General features: G+C 38.3%; 2 protein-coding genes across 2 annotated transcripts; both read right to left on the reverse strand.

Annotated features, from left to right (window-relative positions):
• Nucleotides 1-223: 223 nt before the first annotated feature.
• On the reverse strand, nt 224-6014 carry LOC121508591 (tetraspanin-1-like). The gene is made up of 8 exons (XM_041785542.1): nt 5909-6014; nt 4436-4511; nt 3164-3379; nt 2151-2225; nt 1959-2066; nt 1592-1735; nt 1402-1494; nt 224-694 (listed from the first exon to the last, which is right to left on the reverse strand). The coding sequence occupies exons 2-8, from the start codon at nt 4490-4492 to the stop codon at nt 638-640; spliced, it is 750 nt and encodes a 249-aa protein (XP_041641476.1). The 5' UTR covers nt 4493-4511; nt 5909-6014; the 3' UTR covers nt 224-637.
• A 548-nt stretch (nt 6015-6562) lies between these two features.
• On the reverse strand, nt 6563-18743 carry LOC121507892 (ras-related protein Rab-3D-like). Its single transcript, XM_041784269.1, has 5 exons — nt 18599-18743; nt 14642-14875; nt 11528-11646; nt 7483-7607; nt 6563-7391 (listed from the first exon to the last, which is right to left on the reverse strand). Exons 2-5 carry the CDS (start codon nt 14873-14875, stop codon nt 7204-7206), a joined length of 666 nt encoding a protein of 221 aa, XP_041640203.1. The 5' UTR covers nt 18599-18743; the 3' UTR covers nt 6563-7203.
• Nucleotides 18744-19266: the final 523 nt, after the last annotated feature.

The following is a 19266-nucleotide window of genomic DNA, read 5'->3' on the forward strand; positions in this document are numbered from 1 at the left end:
CAACAGGTCTGATTGAAACACCTGAATTCAATAATAAACAGGTGTGGCCACATACTTTTGTCCATATAGTGTATGTGACATAATTCTTATGTTATCATCTGACATTGTTAAATTTCTGATACAAAAAAAATCAGACCAGAGTGCATTACAATATAAAAAATCTTTCTACTTAATGAAAACATGCATATTACATATAAAATGAAAATAAGGAAACCAGGAGGAGTTAAGATTGGGATATTTATTACTAATATTTGATCAAATATAAAAAATAAATGCATTAACTTAAGGCAGTGAATACAAGAAATATAAACAACCGACATAGTCCCTTTCTGCCCTGTACATCATTACACATGGCTTCATGTATCAGCACAATGACAGTTTACAGCAGCTCTATTAAGATAAATAAATCACATATAAATGTTAACATATACAGTCTTAAAACTAAGAAAACTTCCGCTTCATTTACACCCTCTCCATGTTTGATCTTAATGCTCTACAGGCCAATAAATGCAGGTAGAACATTAAATGACTTTAAACTGTCAGTTCTGAATCAGGAAAAAAAAGGTTTGTATATCAAAAGTTGCTTCCATGTCTAATTTCTCCACCAATTACAATGATGTTCTGTTATCAGGAAACACTATGCCTTATTGCCAATGTTGTTGTAGAGGACCATCGAAACCACCATGGCAGCAATCTGTAGGGACAACAATTCATTATAACATTGCACAAACACAATTCAAAGCATTTGAGAGATAGCTCATTGACTGTGTACATTCAACTCTGGGGAATATATTGTGTGGGTTTTTGATGCTTTAGAAAATGGTTGACAAAGACTTTTTGCTTTGCAAAAGATTTAAATGTGGTTATTCATAAAGGCCAGTTGAACCATCTTTTATACTTATTCCTGCTGTGTTATGTATGCGTTTTTTTTTGGTTCTGGCATATTGTCTCAAAAACCACTTAAACATTTTCTCTTTAATTCTTTAAGTCAACCAAGTGATTTCTGACAACTTGTTGTTATCAGGCATAAGCACACAAATGTAATAATGATACCTACCTATATCATCTAAAACACTTTAGGTTTCCCCACCAGTGTTACATCTGATTGAGCATTTTTCACAGAAAAAAATCAGAACGTGCTGATTTATAAAGGACTGCTCCTCAGAATCATATTTGTTGTCTTATTTAGGGGCTACAGATTATGGAACACAGCAATTTCTCCAACAGGTGTCATCTTTGGGTTCAGGTAGTGTACTCTAAAAGGTTGAAACCTTCACTGTTGTTTTTTCTTTCTCTGAAATACCTCCACCACCAAAAAAACTATGAACAAAAAACAAAGCCTTCCTCTCGACATTTAGCTGAAAAAATACGTAAAATCCAGGCTGTCATTGTTTTTTTTACCTCAAGAGCAGCAATTCCTAGAGCCACAGCTGCAACGATGACTGCATTGTCCTCTATCAGCTGCAACAGCTTGTGAAAGCAGCCATCAATATTCTAAGAGAGTAGAACAGAGATAAAGAATAATTAATAGTAATTATATATAATTTCAATTGCTTAAATGCTAAAAACCAAAAGCATCTTGGCCTTTTACCGAAAGATGTGCTTCGTTTGTATTGCAAGCACCATCCGTGATGGTGGCGTTGCAGCATGTGGATGGATAAACATTGCTTCCATGCGCAACGTAAAAAGGAGAGCCTTCGAAATCGGTGTAGTTCCTGTATCCACAGCACTTGAACTACAAAGAAAGACAGTAAAACACAAGCAGTTCAGCAGCTTTATCTTAACTGCTATAGGAGAGAAGTAGACCGCAAAGTTTATGAACATTGATCTAAAAAACAGTGTGTCCTAGCTGTGTTTCCAAGGATGTACATGTTCAAGACATTAAATTATTGTAACTGGACCATAAAAATGAGCATTTCTTTGGAAGGAAGTATTCAGTAAAACACATTAAAAATTACCAGGTCCATAGTGGAGTTCCAGATAGATGTCACACCCTCACTGTCTCCATAATTCTTTCTAATGTCGTCTATGACTTCATTCTCCAAACTCTCAAGCACTGTGTAGGCCTGAAAGGACAGAATGAAAAATATTAGTTGCATAGGCCCATCAGTTATAAAATAGATCACTTTATTCTTTAAAGAGGTGCTTACAAAATCCTTGAAGACCAGCAGCACTATGGCTCCTGCGACCTCGATGAGGAAAATAATCAGCACGATGCTGAAGAACTGGATATGGAGAAATATTGATATGTTAGTGCAATGTTTTCAGTGTCTGTGAAATTAAGTCTGGAAACTGGCATTTCACAGTTGGTAAAATAAGTAGAAAATAATGCACAATAGCACCTAAACGAATCCATTTGAACAACAACTTTTGTAGGATGGTTGAACGATAACGTGTTTTTCTCTCTTGAAATTACAATCATTTCAACATTTAGAATCTCCAACTTTCATAGCAAAATAAAATAAAAAAAACATAAATGTCTTTGCTTTTACTTGATAATCCAATTTTTTTCTTTAGTTTGAATAGACCCACTTTTTCAGTCCATAGACTGTATAAAACATAGATGCACTTTCAGTGGTGTCCCATGTTGGTTTCTGAAGCCCAAAGATGGCAGTCATCATGTTGTAAATGCTGACTCAAACTAACTTACTGTCATTCTAGCAACAGGCAAAGAGGTGGAGGTGAGGTGGGCCTTTAACAAATATGCCCTCCTGTCAATGAACTCGGCCCCAACCCAAATTCTACATAACTTTTAGCCTACGATGATCAAAAACAGAGAAGTAAGAAGAATTACCCTGTATTCAGTGTGAATAGATAAAGAAATGGGCCATGTAGACCAGTATAATTTTTTTTTGTTCAACCAGGTTGTAAAAGTGTCCTCATGTGGACACCAAAGGAATTGCAGTTTTGCGCCCTTTGGCACTCGCGTCTTTAAAAGTTGCCATTTGTTTAATTCAATAATCAGGCTATTTGTTTTTAATTAACTTAGTTCAAATGTGTTTTGAGTGACTTTCACTGAAGATATTTTTTTAAATCTCCAAGAAACCAACTGAGGCAGCTACTCACAGAGCAAAAAAACAGATGTTTTTCATATGTTTCACAAGCTAGCTTGAAGCGGGGCTTTATTTTGAAGATTTCTTTTTTTATTTAGGTCATCACTCACCGTCAGAAGCATACACTTGCTCTCTCTCATGGCTCCACAACAGCCCAGGAAGCCAATAATCAGCAGTACAGCACCCACCCCAATGAGCAGGTAGCTGACGTAAACAAGCTGAGACAACTCCGATGGAGCGCCTTCCACACTGTCCAGTATACCCAGCAGGGAATTGCTGTCCACCTTCACCCATATCCCAACCCCTAAAATAGCAGCACCTGCTGCCTGCATGATGGGAAAGGAGAGAATGAATTAACATTATATTAACACATGACAAAATATTGTTATCAAAGGTTTTTTGTTTTCTAATTACTGCTGGTAACATACAGAAATGCTAAGTGTATCATACTTTACATGGCACATAAAAGTTCATTAGCAATGTCATGTTTTCTTCAGATTAAATTAGCATACAAAACTTTATGTACCTAATGGAGATGACTGGCACTGTCCTTATCTGAGCTGTAAATATTTGGATAACACTTAGCTTAGCTTAGCCGATAAACTACAGGCAAGCTAAAACACCTCACAACTTTTAAAGTCAATTGTTTAAAAATATTTAAAAACAAGCTGAGATTTTTTTTTCTTTCAAGGAGCAGTTATTTCCTGGATTTTAACAGCAGACTATTATGAATAATACAGAATGATTAGTGTTAGCATTTTTAGCATTGTGTCTGCAGACACGGTCCAGAATAACAACAGGAATCCGGTCTTAATCTTGATTAAAGAGGTGGTCGGTCCTGGGGCCTGACAAGATGAGAAGCACTGATCTAGTGCAACACCTTTGTCTTGTCTATTGTTCCTCAGTGTAGGGTTATAAAATATAAGGCATGTGTTATCATTTCCCTGTAGAAAGCCAGATGGAGAACGAGTGATCATTTGGTTTTCATGTTGCCTTTACTTAGCAACAATGGTCCCATATGGTTTCCGCTTGAGCACCAGCCTCCTCTGTACACATCATTTTACAACTTTATGAGTTCTATTTGCAGGCCACATTGAAAGCCATTTTGAACTTTGAACAAGAGGGGTTTTTTAGCCCCCAACAGCTGGGCTTGGTATCTGTGGCTTCAGAAAGGAAGCATGAAAGCAAGATAAATCCTCCCTGAGTTTGTCTTTTTACCAAAATGTCAATACATCCATCTTAGCTATCGCTGAATAAAGGCTCAATACACAGTTTTATGGATGTTGTGTTACATGTTAGTGACTGTGATGTGTGCTGTCCAGTCTGTTTTCACAAACTGAGCTAAATAAACAGTATTTGCAGTTTGTCTTCCTTCCACTTACAAAGATGGCACCATTAAAGATGAACATCATCATTTTAAGAAAACCGGAGCAACACATCTTGTCAGTTTTTCTCACACTGTAGAGGAGAGAGGAAAGAGGTATGTAAGTTCAGCAACAACAACATTAGAAAACAACTGGTCACACTTCCTTATTTTTGCTTGTTGAGACGTTAGATTAATTTGCATCTTAGCCATGATAGGAAAATGGTACATATGGGGAAGTGTTCAAAGAAAAGCAAGCACCAACATGGGTCAAATGGCTCTGGTTATACATTAACAAGAGTAACCAGCAGGGGAAACCAGGGGTCTAAATCTCCTGTAAATGTGCTCCATGATGACGTAACCCTGGGTTTCAGTTCCTGTGTGAAATAAGTTTCAGGTTCATATCCGCACCTTCTAATTTTCCTCTCCTGTAGGTTATTTAAAGGATTATCAAGCGTGTATCTGAGACACATGATTCTCGCTCCTCACACATAAGACTCCATGAGGTACAGAGGGGGGAAGTTTACTTCCTCGTGCTCTGATGTAGATGTGTCTACATTGTAAAACTATGTGAGTTTTATACATCAATCTCTATCCATATTTACATTTATCGGACCAAATGTATGAAAAACAAGTCAAAAAGGTGTCACAAAAGTCATTTAAGGTTATATTGTCTTTACCAGCCCCTATTAAGAGATTAATGGTAACAGCAGGGTATCTTATCAACTTCCTGGTAGTTCCAAGTAGCCCAGAAGAACCATAAAACACAGAGTGACACTCTTGCCCTCATTCTTACACAACTCCCCCCCCACTGTTCTCTGTGCTAAACATGAGTTTAGGTTTATAGTTACTGATCTCTTGTTCTTCCTTATTGCACTTCTGACGCAAACAGTTCATGGGAATATGCTTGGATACGGTTTCCTTATTGCAAGGGGCAATAAAATGTTTCCACAAGGACAGCAAAAGCACTTGTTCTTTTGAAAACAGTTAACATATGCTTTAGGTCATTAAATGAGGCATAGGTGTAATTTTTACGCAGCTTCAAAAGTCTGAACTTTTATGGCTGCCATATCAGTTCTGTAAAAAATGTAACAGCTAACAAGGTCAGTTTCTTGTGTTGTTTACAGTCAGATTTTTTTTTGTTTTTACACATTTGTTAAAGTGAGATGAGCAGCAAAATATCAAGCAACTCTCTGAATGAAGCTGTGTTTTTATGTCAACTCATTTACAAAAGTATAACTTCCAAAAGATGCCAATAATCTGACACTACTTAGAAATATACATTAGGCAGGAAAGCTGAGATTAAAATGAATGGTAATGGTAATGGTACCTATCTCATACCATTCTTTCTTTTTCTATACATGCTATATTCTATTAATATTCCTTTCCCAATCATGTTTTAAAATTCTTGGTAATTCCACTGAAAGTTTCTTTTAGCATTTGCTTATTATCATTCGATATTTCCAGTCAAATTAAAAAACGAAACTCTTACCTGTACTGCACTGACGTCTGTCTCTCTGTCTGTCCGCTGAGGTCTGTTCTCTCAGGAGTGACTGCTCAACAAGGCTTTCACATGCCCCTTTATCTTTTCTGGTTTCACCAACACACACGCGTATTGACACACACAAACACACCAAAGCACACACAGATAGGAGAGAAAAAGTTCATGCCCTACACGTCACCCACTTTGCATTTAGGCTAATCAACATTTCCTGGTCTGTCCAAAGTCTGTCCAAAAATAGAAACTTCTATGACTATATAACTAATTTATGGGCAAAATACTACTACTGATGTCAATAAATGATTGACCAACATTGAACTCAGATTAAACACACATAAATTTAAAAAATGAATCAATCCAATAAATAAACTGGTTCATTATTGGGAATAAAAAGTGTTTTAGTCTGAAATGTCTAGTACAGCCTGGTGATTATTTACATATATCACATGACTGAGTCCTCATTATACAGACTTTTCTCAGAGTCAACACTTTTTAGGAAGTTGCAAAGATTTGTAAACCTTTTCTATTTTTGAGAGGTGTAGTTTAAAACAGGAAAAAATAACACTCTCCACTCAAATGAAAATCAACAGGCATAACAAATGGTTTCTTATCTTTTAATCTTAACTCTTTGAAGGACAAAATAAATCTGGTGACTCAGAAATTGAACTTGCATTTATCATAAAAAAAGACAAAAAGAAAGCAACAACAGAAAATATAAATAAAAAGCAAAGGAGATCTGTGATAATTACTCTTAAGGACTCTGAGCATATACCTGGAATGACGCAGCACCTTTCAAGTAGGTTTGACTTTGTACTGAGCAGTCAGGAGTCCTGTCCCTCAGCAGCAGTACTAAATCAAAGGCTGCACAGTATGTGGTCAAGTCACAGTGATGTTTTAACATGAAAATCCCACAAGAGGGCAGCACGACTCAAGAAAATCATGCCACGCTGATTTGGCTGCTGTCTCTCACTGACAGACTCAACAGCAACAGGTGCTGTACATTCACCAGTAAAGAAATGCTACAGAGGAGGTTCGGGGGAGAAAGGCACAGCAGCTCTTTGGCATCTCAGTGTAACAGTCACATTCAGACAGCCATGAAATACTGATGAAAAGGTAAAAGATAAAGATAGGGGGGTCAACAGTAACAGTACAGTACAGTACAGTTAACAGTATTGCAGTAACATAAGTTAAAGTACATTCACAATGACAGATATCTTACAGTTAATCTGAATGTATATGTGTGTTTGACTTTTAACAGGCTTTTTGTGTGTTTCCACTGTCAGCTATCAGCAGGCGCAGCCCCCCTGGCTGACGCGGGGCTTTTCACTCAGGTCAGCTCCTTTGTGATTGGCTGTCTGACCGGCCTCTCCGTTGGGGGTCTCGTTCATCTTCTCACAGATGACGTCTACCAGCTTGTCAAAGACCTGCTTCACGTTGATGTTGTCTTTAGCGCTGGCCTCAAAGAACTGAAAGCCTGAACAGAGAGTGAGAGAGAGATGGGTTATGATGATGTGTGTGTTCCTGCTGAGTATGTAATAAAAGTGTATGCTTGTTTGTGTGCTGACCAAGCTCTGTAGCCAGTCTCTGTCCATCTTCAGTGGAGACCTGCCTGTCTTCCTCCAAGTCCAGTTTATTGCCAACCAGCGCTATCTGAGCATTGCCCCATGAGTATGTCTTAATTTGAGTTGCCCTGAAACAACAGCACAAAACAATTTTATAACCATAGATATAATTCCTGCAGTAACTCTCTATCTTTGGAGGAGAAATTTAGAAGTCTATTATACTAAACTAAGTATTTCAATTTTACTCCCAGAGGGAAATATTTTACCTTTTGCCTCACTGTATTTGTTTGACATGTAAAGTTACTCATGTCAGTTTGCAAATTCACATTTAATACAAATTGCTAACAAATATGATATTATTAGACATCAATCCCCTGGGTGCAAAATATGACATGAAAATTATGAGTATTTTTAATGCATGAAAACTTCTTCTTAAAGATTAAAACGTATTTAACTTTGAAAAAGGGATATTAGATATTATATAGACTCATTAGACATAGGGGGAAATATTTCAAGCCTTTATTTCTTGAAATGTTGATGATTATGGCTTACAGATAATGAAAACCCAAAATTTCGGCTTCTGAAAAGTAAATTAATTTCTGTGCACTCAATACTTGGCTGGGCCTCCTTTTGCATGAATTACTGCATCAATGCAATGTGGCATGGTGGTGATCAGCCTGTGGCACTGTTCAGGTGTAACGGAAGCCCAGGTTGTTTTGATAGTGGCCTTCAGGTCATCTGTATTGTTGGGTCTGATGTCTCTCATTTTCCTCTAACCCTATGGGGTTCATGTCAGGCCAGTTTGCTGGCCAATCAAGCACAGTAACACCATGGTCATTGAACCAATTTTTGGTACCTTTGGCAGATGCCAAGTCCTGCTGGTAAATGAAATCAGCATCTCCATAAAACTTGTGATCAGAAGGAAGCATGAAGTGCTCTAAAAAATCCTGGTAGATAGCTGCGTTGACTGTGGACTTCAGAAAATACAGTGGACCAACACCAGCAGATGCCATGGCAGCCCAAATCATCACTGACTGTGGAGACTTCCCACTGGACTTCAAGCTACTTGGATTCTGTGCCTCTCCACTCTTCCTCCAGACTCTGGGACCTTGATTTCCAAATGACATGCAAAATGTACTTTCATCTGAAAAGAGGATTTTGGACCACTGAGCAACAGTCCAGTTCTTTCTCTCCACAGCCCAGGTAAGACGCTTCTGATGTTGTCTCTGGTTCAGGAATGGCTTGACACGAGGAATGCCACATTTGTAGCCCATGTGTAGGATTCGTCTGTGCGTAGTTGCTCTTGATGCACTGACTCCAGCCTCAGTCCACTCCTTGTGAAGCTCCCCCCAAATTCTTGAATGGATTTTGCTTGACAGTCTTCTCAAGGCTGCAGTTATCCCTTATACTGGTGCACCTTTTCCTACCACACTGTTTCCTTCCTCTCAACTTTCTATGAATATGCTTGGATACAGCACTCTGTGAACAACCAGCTTCTTCAGCAATGACCTTTTGTGGCTTACCCTCCATGTGGAGGGTGTCAATGACTTTCTCCTGGACATCTGTCAAGTCTGCAGTCTTCCCCATGATTGTGTAGCCAACTGACCCAGACTGAGAGACCATTTAAAGACTGAGGAAACCTTTGCAGGTGTTTTGCGTTAAGTAGCTGATTACGTATGCAAGCAGCAACCAAAGACCGGTGCAAGTATAGCAGAAGACATTAGTGTGGATGTGCCGGTTTTATCAGAACTTGAGGACATTTCTTCATTAACGGAAGAACAAAGAACAGCATTCAGTTGTTTTCTTTTCAAAAACGACAAAAGTCGTGTACTGACATGTCTACAGACGCCATGGTTCGCGTTATGCAGTTCCCATGGAGTTTAGTCCTTGACAGGGGCGCAGCTTGATAGCGGCTACATCACGTGTTTGTTGCTCTGATTGGCCTGTAAAGATGTGGCAGACAGAACGTTCATCCAATCACCCTCTGAGTTTTTTTTTTCAAAGGTTCTGCCCTTTCTCAAACGCTGTGTATGAGTGGTTTTCCAGATAGATATGTGAAACAAATCCATCTGGCGTGTCAGTTTAGACTCCTGCGGGAGGGCACAAGACTTTGACTGCTCTTAGATCATCAAAATGAGATCTGCACCTTTTTACTCAAATTTTTGACAAACACCTTATTAAATATTTTATACAAAGCTCTTGAAGTAAGAGAAATGTGTGAAGGCCTATTTTATTGGGGTTTTTTGTTTTAATGAAGAAAATTAAATCTGATATTGATTTTTGATGGTCTTGTATTACCTATTTGTCAAGGTAGTATGGGGGGCATCTTAGTTTTCCTTAAGCCAAGTTCAGCCTACATGTTTTCAACATGACTGTAGCCTGATTCCACAGTCACAGGGTTTTAGAGCCTGTTTCATCACATGTAGCGAGTCATGGTGAACAATAATCCAGAGCACATCTGAGACATCCCATTACCTTCTGACAGAAAGTCTGGCATGTTGTCCTGTCTTCTATTTGATCCCTGACGTCAGTCACGTTAACCAATAAGAGCAAAGAGCACTCTGCATGCACGTCACAAATGTAAACAAACCAAATGGAAACAGAAGAAGAGTGATTAAGTCGGTGCTGTAAGGTGTGACAACAAGACAGAGGAAACGTTTGCTGAGCTGTGACAACAAAGTCCCTGCCTTTATGATGTGTCATAGAAGGACAAGCATGACAATGAAAAAGAAATGTTGACAAGAAATTGCCACGACAACAGCTGTTAGTATTCACATCAAGCTAGCTTATCATTCATCATAACATTTGGTTAGAAAATCAAATATAGTATAGTACAGTAAATACAGAATATTTATTTACAGTCCCCTGTCTGGGTGTAAACTAGCCCTGCCCTCTTCCTTACAATTTCATCACATTGGTGGCAATGATTGATGGCATTCCTCTATGTAGTCTGTCATGTCTGACAGGCAAGCCAATCTGACACAGGGATCATCGTACTAGACATCTGCCTATGATACAAGTGGATGGGCTTTAAGGGAAAAAGGTTGGGAAACACTATTTCAGAATAAAGTGGGCTAAAAGACAACAGAAAGTGTAGCAGCAGATGTTTTAGTCCATCTTGGACTGTCCTGAAAGACAAAGATGGACTGAAACATCTGCAAGAATTACTTTTGTTTAACCCACTATGTAGTTCAGTGTTTAAGTCCTTTTCTGCTGCACCTCTAAATACATTTCTTTGACAACATGACTCGCTGTATCACTACTTTATGACTCCTCGCAGTCGTGCTTTTAATATGAATGAGGGAAATGTGAATGGAAATTGACCAGCCGATAAAGGCACTGATAGAGAAGTAAAAGAGGAAGGGGTCAAGGGGACCGTCACTGCCTGACAGCAGTGAAAAGAAGTTGAGAGATGGAGCATGACAAGAGGTGACAATGAAACCAAACTGTAGTAAATGAATACAATAATTCTACACTAATTCCTTTAGAGGGGTATTTTATATTCTTAAATTAATCTGATATTATGATCTGTGATTATAAATTTACCTTGAAATATATCATATTTGTAGATTCTGATTGTGGTGCCATAGGGAATCATGGACTTCGGACTGTATGGCATTGTTTTATATTGAATTGTATCAGTTAGACTGAGATCCCCACCCTAAAAAGTACATCTTTTGGAATAAACTTTACTAAATGAGGGGAAAGAGCTGCACATAACCATATGCATTCCTTGGTTGGTATTTTTAACTACTTAGGTTACCATGTCTAATTTCTATGAGGTTTTCTGTACAGCAGATCTTCGATTTCCATGGAGAAATACGTTACAATGTCTGTGAAAAATTGAAAACTTTTGAAAGTTTGCACACATAACAAATGAAATGTAAAATGAGGAACACATTTGTAACTCATAACAAAAATGTAGTGTCTCTGTAATCTTACAAACCACTGAAAAAAAGACTCAAAGTAACTTGGCACAAAGCTTTGCATAAACCTTTACATATCAGATAACGGAGCCATTAACAGTATGAACTGAAGGTGTACCCACCAGTCCTGTACAGCACAGAACGACTCCTGACTTGTGATGTCATACATTAGTAGAAATCCCATGGCTCCCCTGTAGTAGGCTGTAGTGATGGTCCGGTAACGCTCCTGCCCTGCTGTGTCCTGTAAACAATGGAAAATTAATCCTCAGTGTCAGTATAATAAAAACAGAAAGATTATGAAAAAAATTATCTTATTATATCAGTGAATTAAATTGTTTTACACACATCCTGATCTCAAGGGACAAGAATTAACAGAACACAAACGGACTTCGACTAAAAACAGGAAATAGCATTACTCCAACGTAAGCAGTGTGATCCTCATTATAAGTACAAACAATTACACAAAACAAGCTCATGGATTAAATGAAAATCAAGAAATATGTATACATTCTGAAGGGACAAAAACAAATGGTCAACTTGGCTGTCCTGAGAGGAAAAGGTGAATCATTAACTCGCTTAAAACAGAAGTTAAAGTCTCCCACCATGTGCTGATGTGACTCCACCCAGTAAATACACAAGGATCTGCTCTGAGGCAGAGCCTGAAGGACAAAAATAAACTCTGAGGATATTATTTTTTGTTCTTTATGCTCCATGAGAAACAGGTTAAGCATTTACACACAACTGATGCAGATCCATTTAAAATACATAGAGAAAAAAGGGTTGGGCTGGTTTATATGCAATATTAAATTCATGCAGATGGAGACTTATGTCTGGAAAATGACCTACAGTTAATCTAACAGAGACCATACTGTGAGAATCACAGCATGAGCTTTTACTACAGTCCCCATGAAACCCATTCAAGTGGTCCAGCAGCCAATAAAACTTTACTCTGCACTTTCCTTGTGTAAATGTATGCAACTGTATCATTGTTAAGCTGAGCAGAAAGGCCTGCTATGCTGAATATTTAAAGCTACAAAAGGTTATTACTTTCATCTAACAGGAGTGCTGTGGGTGAGTCCTCGCCCTCCACTTGCATTCAGTAATAGATCTGTCCTGGGTGTCAGCCTACGCAGTAAGCACATTCAGCTGCGGTAGCTCCTACCCATGCATCTTTCATGAAGACTGCCGTCTGGAAACGATGTTAACCATCAACTGTCATTAACTGCGGAGTGTGAAAGATTACTCTGTGCCACATCCATGACAGGCAGCGGCTTGTAAGAGGCCAAACTACACATCAGGATGAGGGTAAACAGAAAGCATTGTGTGATAATGTTTTCAAAAGAATTACCAACTAAATCTGTGTTTTAGAATTGCTCAACTAAAGTTAATTCTGTTCATTAACGCAAGGAAATTACTGCTTTTAAAATTAAAGTGGCTACAGAACTTTACATTCTATTTTGCTGATTTATTGTGGATGTGTTTTATGTGAACATAATATAGCTTTAATTTTTCATCTGGCCTGTTCCTCCTCTTCTTGAACCAAATAAAAATTGAATCTGCAATGATCCTTTGATATTTCTTTTTGTGGAGGTAGGCTAATTAATGGTTCCAGCTATTTAAATATAAGTACTCCTTTTCTTTCTAATTTATGACTGTGATTTAGGAATATTGGGGTTTTGGACGCTTTGATGGAAAAGGTTAGCATTTCAATTCTCTGTCACTTTAGACTCAAGGAAACAATGATGCACAATTTACATTTTTGATGTCTAAATGTCAAATAACTGATGAGGGCATTACAGCTATGATGGTATGGTGTATTTTTCAGTCTGATAAGACGATTATACTCCATCTGGAACCAGTCAAACCTGGGAGGTTGTGTTTTGTTCTGGCAGATGTGTCTGGTTTCCATCTGGTGACTGTCCAGTCCAGACAGATTTCCAACTGTCCTGGTTTGGATTTGGCCAATCAAAATTATTTATGCAATACAGGTGGATTTTAGAGGTTTAAAGCATTTTCTTTCACAGTAAAGATCACTGCAGCCGATGGTGAATATTTTATGCCACCTAGGGATGGATTATGGATTGTAAACTGGAAGGATATTCAGCATATGGCTGAGAGATAGAAAGTGTTTGCATTTATTTTCTAAACCAAATAAACTGTTCAGTAATTTTTTTGCAGATGAACTTGGTTCAAGGTGATTATATTTCTTTAAGGAATCCTTTGTTATAAATTGGAGAGGGGTGAGTTTTGCCCTAACCCACTTTATACAATTAAATATATCTGGGTTTTAAATAAAATCTGATTCATATAGTTTTTCACTGTTTAGGGGCAAATAAAGGCCCAAAAAGATTTATGAATCAAAAAAATCTTTGTTAAAATGATTAGATCAGTGATCTACAACAATACTTAAAGCATCTTGTATTTATACAGTGAGTGTATTTCCCTATTTCACAAAGAATAGCCCATCTAATGAAGGCACATAGAGCTAAAGCATTATTTGAAAATGTTAAAACTAATCTTATCCCAGGATACATGTCTGTCTTTTTTGAGGAACATTCTGTCCCTTTTTATTCCTTTATTTTGTTTCCCTGATATATTCTGAAAAGGGAAAATATTATCTGCTCTTTTTTGCCAACCTTCCACTGAAGCTGGTGGACTTAAAAATCTACCAGCCACTAACTTTTTTATCAGCCACCTTATTTTAATGATCAATATAATGTAATGAGGTATGATGTAATAGTTAAGATTTATATTATTCAAGTTAGGGATTATTCAATTAAATGAGACTTGCTAAAATTACATATTTTTGATGATTTAAGATGAGTAAAAAATCAATTTAAAAACACTTTTAGCAGATACACCAGTTGCAGTACTACTCATATGATATTGAGTCAAACCGGCCCAGCACACAGCCGACTAAACATTTGACAGCAGCTCTGACACACGGAGGAGGAGGCATCGCTCTTTGGTCAGTGAAGGTGTAGGTCTGATCATGAAGTCAGTAGGAGCAAGCAAACCACGACTCAATTTATGCGGTTTACCATCATAAAATCCTTCTCTTATGTTACTTTTATTTACCTGCCCCAGTCGCTGGTAGGTTAAGCAAATTCACCACACTGGTAGCGGGTGCTGATTTCCCACTCTGGCCTTCCCCATCATTGACTTATTCAATGATGTCTAAATCACAATGCTTGTTCTGTATATATAAAGTAAATGTCTGATTTTCTTCATCTTACCCAGATCTGTAGTTTGACCCTCTTGTCATTCCTGTAGATGGTCTTTACTTTGAAGTCGATGCCCACTGTACTGACAAAGGCTGAAGTGAAGGAGTCGTCTGCAAAGCGAAACAGGAAGGAGGTCTTTCCCACGCTGCTGTTGCCGATGATCAGCAGCTTGAACATGTAGTCAAAGTTTTGGTCGGCTGCATCTCTCTGCTCTGGACCGGCTGCTGGATCTCTGGCTGAAGCCATCTTTTGATGAAGCAGGACAAGAGAAGAGTTAGGGCTCTAAAACAGAGTTGTAACCTCAAAAGTGGTAAGATAGTAAAACTTACTTAAAAAAGACCATGCATTTGAAATGAGACCAAAAAAAAAGCCCCTGTGAATTTAATGGCCTCATTTCACACCAACCCCCGCCCTACCCAGGGTCCTCTAAAATCAACTCTAAAGAAATAGCTGCTCTTCTCTCTGACCAGATCTTTCACTTTTTAGAAGCATTAGTTTTAATCTTAGATTGAGACAGTATCAGACAAAAAAATATTTGAAGATGTTTTAACAACTTTTATTGATGATTGATTAATCAAAGAAAAGGGGATTTTTTTGTGGTTTTCTCCGAGGTTGTTTCTTCTTGGTTCATGACTTTGTTAATTAAATATATTTCAGTTTTCATTATTTGTTTAAAAAAAAACCAACAAGACTTTGAAGTTGTTATCCTGGGCCCTAGAAACCTATTATATGGGGTAGGTTTTTCCCTCAATTTAACTAAGCACTTCAAACAAACAATTCATTAAATGAAAAAAAAGCTTAACAGATCAACTGATTATTAAAATAAACTTTAAATGAGCCCTTAATAATAACACTCAGAGAACAGCAGCCCAGTCTGTAAGGACTTAGGTTGGAAACTGGAGGGTTGCAAGTTCAAGTCATGGTTTGGACCAAGTACAGAAACTGGAACTGATTCCTGGAGAGGTACCAGTTTACTTCTTAGCACTGCTGTGCCAAGGTGCCCTTAAACAGGGCACCAAATCCCCAACTGCTTAGGATACCAGTTCCTGTGCAGCCCCCTCACTTTGACATCCGTTAACTAATGACTGGACCTGTTTGTGCTTTTGGGCCAATGTGTGTTTAGCGAGTCTTACAGTGTTAAGGAAGTTTTAATTTCTTTTATGAACAATAAAAAATGACTTAGATATAAGAAAAAAAGCCACAAGAAAAACAGTCATATACAACACAGAGACACAAAATAAATGCAAAACTGTTCAGGAAGAATTAACTAAATATTTTCTAGTATTTGGTTTGCAAACATTTAGCCTTCATTATATGTCATGCTCTCTTAAATAAATATCTTGCTTCCAGTTTTAACACCACAAGGCTTTTTCAAACTTTTGTCTTCTTCACAGACTTTGGCTTCTGGAGATATGTCATGTTACATGATAAAACATTTTTTCAATGCTTTCCTTACAAAAAAAATATATTAAAGTCAAAAGACATGATGAAATCTTGATATTATGCAAAAAGAAACAGGCAATTCTCAGACAGAAGTTGCCAAATGCAGACAATCAGCTCACTGCAATATTTTTCTAAAAAATCTTATTGCTAACATTCTTTATCAGAGAAACTCTTGGAGGAAAAAAATACAACAATTAGCACCTCTATGTCTATCTAAAGGAACTCAATATTTGCCACAAAATGTGCTGAAATATATATAAAAAATTTTTAAAAAAAGAGGTTCTGGGAAATGGCTATCATGTCCATAAGGAAACCAATTAACCAATCAATACCAGGTATAGAATTTACTTTATTTAAAAAGGAACAATATGACAATTTGAGGATTGTTCTGTCAACTCACATTGTTGGCTAATCCAGTTTAAAGTGATGCATAGACTGTATTACTCCCAGACAAAACTTAATCATGTATTTCCATCAGTGTCTTCTATATGTGACAGGTCTAAGTCTGCCAGTCTGCAAAGTCTGAAAGTTCACTAGCACATCTCCTTTGGTTTTGCCCTGTGTTGTGTAATTTTTCAATCTCTGAGTGTTTCCAAAGGCCTGTTACAAAGACATTCAGCCCAACCCCAGCTTGGCTCTCTTTGGATGCTCTGCAGAGACTTTAAAACTGGCACATGACATGCAGATTGCTCTGGACATGGGAATGGTGGTTGCTAAAAAACATATTCTCCTCACTTGGAAGTCTACCTAACCACTTATCTTCTCACACTGGATAAAGGACATACTATCATACAACTGGAAATATTGTTCAACACAAGCCTAACGTAAAACGAATTTGAAAGAATCTGGGGTCCTTTGTTGGCACTGTGCCATATTTATCTAAAAGCACAGAGACCTTTCCTGCTTGGCTAGGAATAGTGTATGAATGTAAACTTTTAAACATTTGTGTGTCTTGTACTGTACTCATTGTTTTAAATACTTTACTGAAAATTCCAATAAAATATTTTAAAACTGAAAAGTGAAGAAAATATACAACCTGTGCAGCAAGAGGAAGAAAGGTTAACTCAGTTTACTTCAATAGAATCTGCACCGAGAAACAAGAATAAGCTGGTAAATCACCAGCTCTGATGAGATATGCAGTTTAAGCATAACACCCCCCCCCCACCCCACACACACACACACAAACACACACCCCCACACACAAATTTACAGGAGTAAGCATTTATCTGCAGTAATAAGGTTCCACTGTGTTACTGGCTTTCCTTGCTTGTTGTTTGTTTTTTAAGAGACAGAGGGTTTGGATTTCTGGGAAAATGTTTAAGAAAGACAGTGCCTGTGTGTTCAGTTGTCAGAGTGAGGAATCTCTGCTATTTCAGAGTTCAGATTAACACTCACATGTCTGAAAATGTCCTCTAATAGCTGCGCAGATGCTTGTTGGTAAATAGAAGTGTTGTTTGAAAAATGGTCCACTGCCTACTGTTATTCCTCTTGGCTCTCATCCTGTGCCATGAATCATAGCCTGGGCATGCTCCCTCCACTCTTTCTCCCTCTATTAGTCAACCAGTGCTCTCCCTTTGGACATTACTCACATGGTTTCACCATTTAAAACTTATGGGATCAGTGGATGCTGAGCAGCGGGGGAGGGGCCCTCTCTGTATGTTTCATCCATCACCCATCTCACCATCCATCGACCCACTGACACACCCATTTAAACCACACACTCACACACAAACAACCATTTGTCCTCCTTTACTCTCTGTTGGATCCATCCATCTTTGCATCCCTCCTGTCATAATCCATTCCTATCTCACCTCTCTCTGTCCCAGTCCACACTCCCCCTTCCCTCTCTGCATCATAAGGGGGCTGAACCCTTCCTCCATTCATCCACACATCCTCACCTCCTCCTCACCCCCCTCCCCCGCAGTCTTACTCTCCTCCCTGATTGCTGGCATCTCTCTAGAGAACAGCTCAGCAATAGGCTTCCAAGATCATAAAGGGGGACTGGCCGCCGGCGTGCTGCTTTACTCACTCAGCAAAATACCAATATTTGCGCATGCGTACCGCAATCATGTACGAGCCGCTTACAAACTCGGTTTTGGGTGGGAAACAAGGGATGTATTGACTTTAGCTGAAGAAAACAGATCGTCCCACATGCAAATAAAACACTTCAGAATTTAATCTGTGACTTTATGAGGAAATTGTTAACATCTGTTTGCTCTGAAGTCGCCGGAGTTTTTAGAAATAGTCGGAAGAAATGGGGTGTGTACTTCAAAAGATAACTTAGGCTACTGTTTAAACGCATTGGGTCAAAAACACTTGTTGAGACACCACGAATTAATTATTCATTTTACAATCAGAAACAAGCTGTGAGAAAACGAAATCACACAGAGAAACGCTTTATGATAAGGCGTTAAAGGTAAAAAGCCTTGTTTGCGTCCTGTGCTACCATACGGTAGCAAAATTTAACCTAATGACACCTAAATAAACCCTCTCCTCTATGTTAAAACTGTAGTAATTCTTTCTTACCTTGGTTGTAGATTGTGAATATGTATCCTTTGTCCTTTTCGCGATCTTTCACCTCAACCTGAAAGGCGATGGCTGTGCGCAGCTGTCGGGCGCTCCTTTCAGGCGCTCCGCTCCCGGATCTCCACTCTCTGCATGTGTCTGTCACCGGGACTCCCACCCATACAATGTATAAAAAAACACTCCGAGACCATTATCGAGGAAGCAGGAGAACATACGCAGCACTTCCTTTTGAGAGTTTCAAAATAAGACAACCTTAGACGCCATGGTGTACTAAATTTGGGCAATAAGGTTGAAGTCAGACTATGCAGTTGTTTTAATTTGTCAATAAAAACGGTCACTGACGTTTCAGAAAATAAACCTTGCTTGTACTGCTTTTTGAGTTAAACCTGGTTCTGCCTTTCATTTAGTATGATGGTGAAATTCCTCTATTTCCGGTACCGTTACAACTCACCGCATAACTAACGCAGCTTTTACACTGAACTAGTATGTGATGAATGAGGAAGGCGTTCCGCACGAGTAACGCATCCAAACTCATGACCTCTCAGTTTTATCGGTCACTTAAACACCATGGATAAAATATAGCAGCTGATTTCTTAAGTCTGACATTCTCATTTAATACGGTGAACATCTGAACTGCTGAAATACTAAAATACTCCAGTCAGACAAAC

The sequence above is a fragment of the Cheilinus undulatus genome, linkage group 4, assembly GCF_018320785.1.
Source record: "Cheilinus undulatus linkage group 4, ASM1832078v1, whole genome shotgun sequence".
Lineage (NCBI taxonomy): Eukaryota > Metazoa > Chordata > Actinopteri > Labriformes > Labridae > Cheilinus > Cheilinus undulatus.